The following is a 7,503-nucleotide window of genomic DNA, read 5'->3' on the forward strand; positions in this document are numbered from 1 at the left end:
TTGTAGTACTTAGGGGTGAGCAAAAAATGGGGATTCACCCGAACCGAACCAAACCGTACCCAACCGTTTGGTTTTGGGTAGTTCCCACTAGGTATCGATCTGGTTGCCGGTTCTAATTTGCTAGAAGCGGTATACGGTTCCCAATTCTAGGTGGGAACTATCTATCTGAACCAATTGGATCGAACCTATTTATAATATATGCATATATATATATATATGTGTGTGTGTGTGTGTGTGTGTGTGAGTGTCTATGGAACCAACCCATCTCCACCTCAGAAACCTTATACGTAATTCTCGTCATCGTTGATCATTTCTTCTTTCTTTGTGTTTTGGATGTTTGTTTTCGTTCTCTTCGCTATCTTATAAAAGAGAGTCCTTGTCCACATACACTCCTGGAGCAAGTATTAAGTGGTACTCGGTAGGATCAGTTCCTTGGATCCACTCGGGAACTAGATCGGACTAGTGATTTGATTTTCAGGTGGGTCCATGAAACAAGCGAGTGATTTACGATTTTCATTTTTTGAATCCGAAACCCATCGAGCGATTGTCGATTCTAATATGGGAACCACCCACATTGAAACCAATCACCCCTAGTAGTACTTTCCCTCCTCTTTTTTTTTTTCTTTACAACAGAGTCCAAATTTCTTATCTGGTCAAAGATAGTGATTTCCACTTAGACTAGAAATTTATGAGAACATACTTCTTCATAAATGCAATGAATTAATCCATCCACTAAGTAAGTCATTTAGATTATATCTAACTCTTGGCATTAGTTGGAAATCGAGTGTCGATAAAAGGCCGTGAGCATCCATTGCTAGGATGGAGATGAGGTAAGTGATGACCAGCCAATTGCACTAAAGAGAGAAGATGTAAAAATTTGGCCGAAATGAAAGGAAGAAAGTACGATGAGCATGCAAACAATTGGTGAAATCTTGGGTGACCGTGGATATCAGTTCATCGGCCCATTTGATAACAGCTTAGGAGATCAATAGAGACACAGACCATCTCGCTAGGGTTTCCTCCCATCCCCCTTTCTTTGAGAAAGCGCGCTGTCCTTGAAGGAAAGAGAGGGGCCTTTCTCTCTCTCATCCTCCCCCCTCTCCGTCATGTTTACCTTTTCCCTCTTTGAGGCTTCCAGTTTATGTATATAATCTTGGTTGAATGTGGAGATCGGTTCGGCCATCTGCCCAGTCTACAACCATTGATGAGCATGCTCATGACGTGGCTCCATAATCTCTGCGAAATTAAGCTACTCTCCTCTCCCGATTAGATTTAGGTCAAGAATTGGGAGTTTCACTCTCCCGGACTACATCTAGATATAGATATGGGAGTTTCTACATATATTCAACTTGTGTTATTTCAACATATTGATGTTGGTGTTTTTGCATGACGATGGTGATGAGGATATTGAACCTAGATGCGCGCCGCAAAGCCACTACAAATGTAGTGGGAGATCTCGACGTATGCACATCCTTCGAATCGGTGATCGGCCTCGGAAATTTTATAGCGGCAAATTTATTCTAGAGGGAAGAGAATGCGCTTCTAGCTACAGACCATACTTTGTTATTTGCTTTATGATTTTTGCTTTATTCAATAGTTTCTTGAAATTTGTTATATTTGGAATGTGTAACTCTCGAGTATTAATATAATATATGATTGACATATTTCTTTCGACCAAAAGAAAAAAAACAACTTAAGGCTTTTTCTTTTGGAAAAATGGGTTTTTTTTTAGGTCGAATTTTTGGAAAAATGGTTTAGGAAGCATGCTTTTAAAGCATAGGTCAAGGGCTAAAATCCTGACACTAACTTTATCTCTACTTGAAAGCCTCAAACCCTTGTCGACATGGGCCATAGCCCTATACTCAGTTTCGACACTAGATCTGGCAACAGGTTACTTGTGATATTGTGGCTATTTTCATACTCTTGGATCTCTCATTAATGTTGTTCCGTTCACGTGTTATCGTACGCGTGTAAGGGGACCGGCTTACACATGAGAAAAGTTGAGAACTTCATTATACATCCCATTGATAGCCCGCTTCCGAACAATTAAAACCTTTTGGGAAAAAGAAGAAGATGTTTCATCCAACATCCTCTAAAACGTATGAGGGTCGAGGCCTTAGGTTCCAAGGTACTCCAAACTGTTTTTCGTTTTGCTTTTTAATGTTGTTTGTCAACTGAACCATTCATGCGCTGACACGTACTCAGCACGGCAACACATTGCTATTTTTTTTTTTTTCCAAACGTGCTGAAAATAAGCGCAGTTGTTCACCAGTGGAATCACTCAAAATGTTTAGCAAGCAAGAACACAGAGATTAGTTTAATCCAATTGTCCATATTGGCTGCAGCATCTTCACAAGTTGATCACGACCTTAAAAAGGAGACTTAGAAAACTTCAACCATTATAGTCCAAGAAAGGCTAGCTTGCCACCAGCATTATCTGTCCCTCCTTTCCTCGTACCTGCCTCCGAGAAGGGAGCGAGGTCTTTGTCCATTGTACACTGCAGCTTGTCTCAAGGTTTCAAATAGCAGTCAAGGACTTGATCATATAGAGAGAAAAAAAGAGGAAAGTTTGGATTAATAGCGTGACGCCCAAGCCTTATATCAGATCTGTGAGGCCTTGCGACTCCCCCACTTATACTGCCCACGTCTTCGTCGGTTTTGGCCTAAACAATCGAGCGATGCTCTTATTATTTAATGCGTGATCCGGTCTATTCTCGCCTGTTTGCTTCCTTAAAATCTGTTAGGAGTTGCACCTTATCCGAGTCCTCTAGCCCTACGATCACTCTCGCGTTCTCGTAGGAATGGCTTGGGTCGAGCTATCCTTGAATCACACATCTACTAGAGAGTGTCCTATTCGATATCTTATGTGAGGATTTGACTCATTCTATGCTGAGTCAAGTTCCGAAAAAGAGTATTCAAAATAACATGCAAGATGATGAACATTTGGGGTTGGATTTTTCTTAAAATCAACATCGCAAGACCTTAGTCATTCCATGTGGACTGGGCGAAGATCATTTTCGTCACTCCTTTCATTTTCGACGATATTTAGGGAGTGGGACATTTAGGGAGTGGGATGAACATATGTTAGCGTAAGGTGAAGAAGCGCAATGGCAAAGACCATCGTCTTTCTCAACAAAGATCCTTAATTTGATTTGTAGTAATGCCACTACTTTCGGATCAATACCTCGGGTGTGTTTGATTTCGAGAAAATTTCATGGCACGAGAAATGCTTTTTGGGAAATCATTTTTCAGGAAAATGTTTTTCCCTTCTCTAGTTAGAGAATTGATTTTTCAGGAAAATTGTTTCCCCTTTTCTGGTTACAGAATTCAATTTCCTAATTTTAAGCATGTATATTTTATTTGACCGTGAATGGTAATCGTCCACTGATCATTGTCAGCAAATCAAATACATGAAAATCTAGCAAACTAATTCGTGAAAAATTCTTTTGCTCAAACAAACACGCCGTATGTTATGCATAAAAAGTTGCATATTTTAGAAACTTTATGATACTTTCATCTGTTCAATTTCTCGTTGGACACAAATGCATAATTTCGTATGAAGAAAATAGATACAAAGATCGGACCATCCTTTCCATGTTGCCCGAATGTTCTTAAAATGCTAATATAACCAAGTTCCATTGTGATTCCACTTTTATTCTTTGTTGGAAGCGACCAGTAAATTGAATGTGAACTTGAATTCCATTACAAGATTTGTAAATGGTTATGTTGGAATGCATCAAGTGCTAAACAAGAAACATATATGATTATATGTTCTATCATTTCTGATAACAAAAAAGACAATCTAATTTTCCTACATGTGACAATAATATGTAGTCATTGCGTTCATATGAAACGTGGTCGTTCTCTGAAACATTCTTTCCACCGGTTTCGGCTAAAGCTGTCCTCCATTTATAAATGAACATCTGAACTCATACAGGCACACATGACCTCTAGACAGACGTTTCAGGTTACCCTTTTGTTCTTCTGAATGATTTTAGAAAGTGAGGAATATCACTACAACTGTTAGAGATACCTAAATTCGCGCCCGTCATTTGTGTATGCATTATTCTCTAGCAAACATAAGAAGTTCATGGGCTCAAAATTCGACTATGTCCGGTCGATCGACTGTACAACTCACTGATGCATGCAAGGGATAGACGGTACAGGATATGCAACATCAAAGTGTTATCAGGTTGCATAATGTAGACTATGATCCTTCTGTTTCTGCTATTGTTGCAGCAGATTTTGACTGAGTAGTTTGTGGTGGAAATTAGTTTCCAGGAAGCATATTATGTCTCTTGTAATTGTACTAGTGAGCATTTCATAGGATTTCTATCTATGAATTCCAAAGTCGTAATAGCATGACTACCTTTTTGAAGTTTGATTTGGTTTACTGAAGGTCTCCACCTTAATTTCTCCTGTCGTTTGTACTTCTAACTGTATGTGTAGCTTGTGTTCTTAGAAAGGATGCCTGTCGACATAAGAAACAGCCAAAAAAACAAAAAACAAAAAACAAAAACGAGATTATAGTTTAATTTAGGGAGTCAAATAAGACAAGGGAGAGCATTAGTTTACACACACATATGTTCTGCCAAAGACAAGGTCTGGTGTTCTTGTAGCTGATATTTTTCATGGGCACCAAGACATAAAGGAGGCAAAGAGGGAAAAAGATGAGAGGCAAACTCAGGTTCCATATCAGGAGACAGCAGCAGAGAACCTAAACATACCCGGGATTCAGGGAAAAAGAACCTAAACGCAGATCCGAGATGAAGAGGGGAATTTGGTTTTACATAGAATACCACCTCATTGCAATACAACTAGATGAATCTGCGAGACGTTGAGATTTTTAATCATTAGAGCGCTTGGAATCAGAAGGCGGGTTGTCTCCAAACATTTGATTGAGTAAGTTATATTGGTTGGAACGCGTGCTGGATGCACCGGATTGCGATGAACCGGACTGATCTTGCGAGGAGGAGCCGTGATTGTGGACCCCTTCGTACACAACTCGCAAATCTCCCGGCTCCGTCTCCGACCATTCGGCCCTCTTCTTCGCATCGCATCCGGCCCTTTGGCACTTGAAGTAGCTCCTAATCAATGAAAATCAATGGAGAATCCATTACAATTCTTTTCTTACACCTCCCACAAGTACTCACTCAACTCGAAAAACCTCAGATTCAGTTATCCAGAAAAGATAAACTTCCTTAATGATGTGCCTTTGAGAGGCTGTTTTTTACGAGTAAAAGGTCAAGTTCTCCATGGATTATTGGCATGTAATTGATTATTACCTAAATTTGCCAATGTTCTTGATGAATTTTTGGCCGTATTTCCTCCATTCATAACCGTCTTGAGGTAATTCCAATCTGTTACCGGCTTCTCGGTCCATGTCTTTCTTGGCCGATTTACTTCTACTCAGCTTCCCCTATGAATGAACAAGTACAAGAGAGAGGATGGAGCATTAATACCTGCTTCTTTGTCTATCTTGAAGCACCTATACTCATAAAAATCACACATCTTCGATCTGTTCACATGCTTGAGAGAGAGAGAGAGAGAGAGTCCAGGCAATCTTTTACCATATTGGTATCAAAGACACCAATTAAGTGGACAAGTTAACAGGCAAGCTGAAGTATACCTTACCCAGAAAAGAGGTACCAAATGGGTTCAATCTTGATTACATTTTCAAGAAAAGAGCTGTGTTTGTTGATTTTAGGGCTTGAGATGGGGGAAAAGCTGAAAGAAAGAAAGAAAGAAAGAACTGAGCAGGCGGTGAATCAGAACCACTACCAAGCTCGTCTGGATCTATGAATTTGTGAAAGCACTTCAAAAAAGATAGAGATCTAAGAGAATAAAAAAAACAGTTTGCATAGACAGAGATCCATTCACGAAAGGCATAGACTTTAAATCTGCATCATACAAAAACCGACCTCTTTGCTAGGTTTTCCGGCAACAGTAGCTGCAGAAAAAAAGAACCCAGATGCAATAATCTTAACACGAGAGTGAGGGGAACTTAGTCGTCCACTACAAGAAGCAATTGCCAACGAAGGCGTATAAATACCACAAAATTGTCACCAAAGATCAGGAAAGCAGGCAACATCTCAATCAAAGTAACATCTGAGAAGCAGCATCAAGACATCGACCCAACCTGCGAGGGCTTTTCTGGCTTTGGGGTTCTGAGAAAGTACATGGCAAGGATGTGGAAGACGCCATGAAAGCAACGCGCCCGCACGCACGCACTCACCCTCTCATGTGTTTTTTTCCACATATCCTGCAAATGGAGGGGTTACATCACCCCTTTTCCAAGCTCGCGCGCGAATTTTCCAAGAGGAAAACCAACAGAAGTTACGGTGGGAAGAAGTGAGGAAAGAGAAACCAAAGGTAGTCACCATAAGGGTACAGACCTGGCGGCTGCTGCTGCTGCTGCGAGCGGGGGAAGCTTCTGTGATGATAATCTGCCTGTTCCCCGCAAAGGGCCAAAAAAAAAAAAAAACTGCTTAAGGTTCTGAACAAGTGGGAGAAAACCTGAAAGTGAAGTGAGAGGAAGACCCGACCACTCCAACCAGCCACAGCCGTAATGGATAGGCATTTGCCGGATTTATGGAACTCGAATGGACGCTTGACCCGGATTTAAACGTCCGAAGAGTCGGAAAAGAAATTTCGAAACGATATTGTCTGAAAGGAGGGGTGGGTGGGGGTGTCCGAGGATAAATTGGCATAAGATGGAATAAGAGTAAGCGATCATCCAAGTGCACGTTGTTATACGTGTCTTCGTATACTAACACGTGAAAGAGAGGTCTTAATGAAACGGTTGATATCCGATAATCTGTGATCGGGGTGGTTCTCAATTGCCGACAGCAATTTATGATGAGATGGCTTTCGATTCCTAAAAGATCGGTTCCTTGAAGATGATACAAATCACCCTTCTCCCACCCCTTTTTACTTTTGCCTATCCCAGTATCCGACACCGGCCGTATTTCTTACCTCGACAATATTGGAATACAGAGCACCGTCAGGAAATGAAATGAATTAGTCCGATTTGGATGCAAAATAAGACTTCATGACATCATTTCGAAAGATGGTTTTTATTCCCTTAGCTTCATTCTCCTCGTTGTCGACTAGACCATTCTTTTAGACAAATTAGAACGGGAAATCTCAACCCATAGCAATAAAAAGATAGAAAAGAAGAAGAAGAAGAAGAAGATCTTGTTAACAAGTGTATTTCGGATACTCGTTAAGACCGCGCTAAAAACAGTTAACGCGCATCTTAGAGCATCTTTAGAAATTAAAAAAAACGAACATATCTCACATTTCTTCCGATTCAATTAAGGTTTTACTGTATGGGATAACACCGCAAGTGTGAACAAGTTTTTACGCGAGCCAGGTCCGTTGTCTTGAAAAGTATAATCGCATGCCCACTCTTTCTAATCAGGTGTCTTAACAAAATTTCCAAGAAGGGCATAGGATGGCCCGCATCATAATATTATAATGCTAAAACGAATCTTGACTCGG

General features: G+C 40.5%; 1 protein-coding gene across 1 annotated transcript; it reads right to left on the bottom strand.

The window, feature by feature from the left end:
* Positions 1-4,591: 4,591 nt before the first annotated feature.
* On the bottom strand, positions 4,592-6,453 carry LOC115736691 (probable WRKY transcription factor 33). The gene is made up of 3 exons (XM_030668520.2): positions 6,140-6,453; positions 5,286-5,419; positions 4,592-5,087 (listed from the first exon to the last, which is right to left on the bottom strand). The coding sequence occupies exons 1-3, from the start codon at positions 6,257-6,259 to the stop codon at positions 4,847-4,849; spliced, it is 495 nt and encodes a 164-aa protein (XP_030524380.1). The 5' UTR covers positions 6,260-6,453; the 3' UTR covers positions 4,592-4,846.
* Positions 6,454-7,503: the final 1,050 nt, after the last annotated feature.

This window comes from Rhodamnia argentea, chromosome 8 (genome assembly GCF_020921035.1).
Source record: "Rhodamnia argentea isolate NSW1041297 chromosome 8, ASM2092103v1, whole genome shotgun sequence".
Lineage (NCBI taxonomy): Eukaryota > Viridiplantae > Streptophyta > Magnoliopsida > Myrtales > Myrtaceae > Rhodamnia > Rhodamnia argentea.

Bases quoted from the DNA above. Each gene is read 5' to 3' on its own strand.
- LOC115736691 (XM_030668520.2), bottom strand. From the start codon at position 6,259: ATGTGGAAAAAAACACATGAGAGGGTGAGTGCGTGCGTGCGGGCGCGT. The intron at 5,420-6,139 runs GTTGGGTCGATG...GTTCATTCATAG, and splicing joins AGCCAGAAAAGCCCTCGCAG to GGGAAGCTGAGTAGAAGTAA. The intron at 5,088-5,285 runs GTAATAATCAAT...TTCATTGATTAG, and splicing joins AAGAACATTGGCAAATTTAG to GAGCTACTTCAAGTGCCAAA.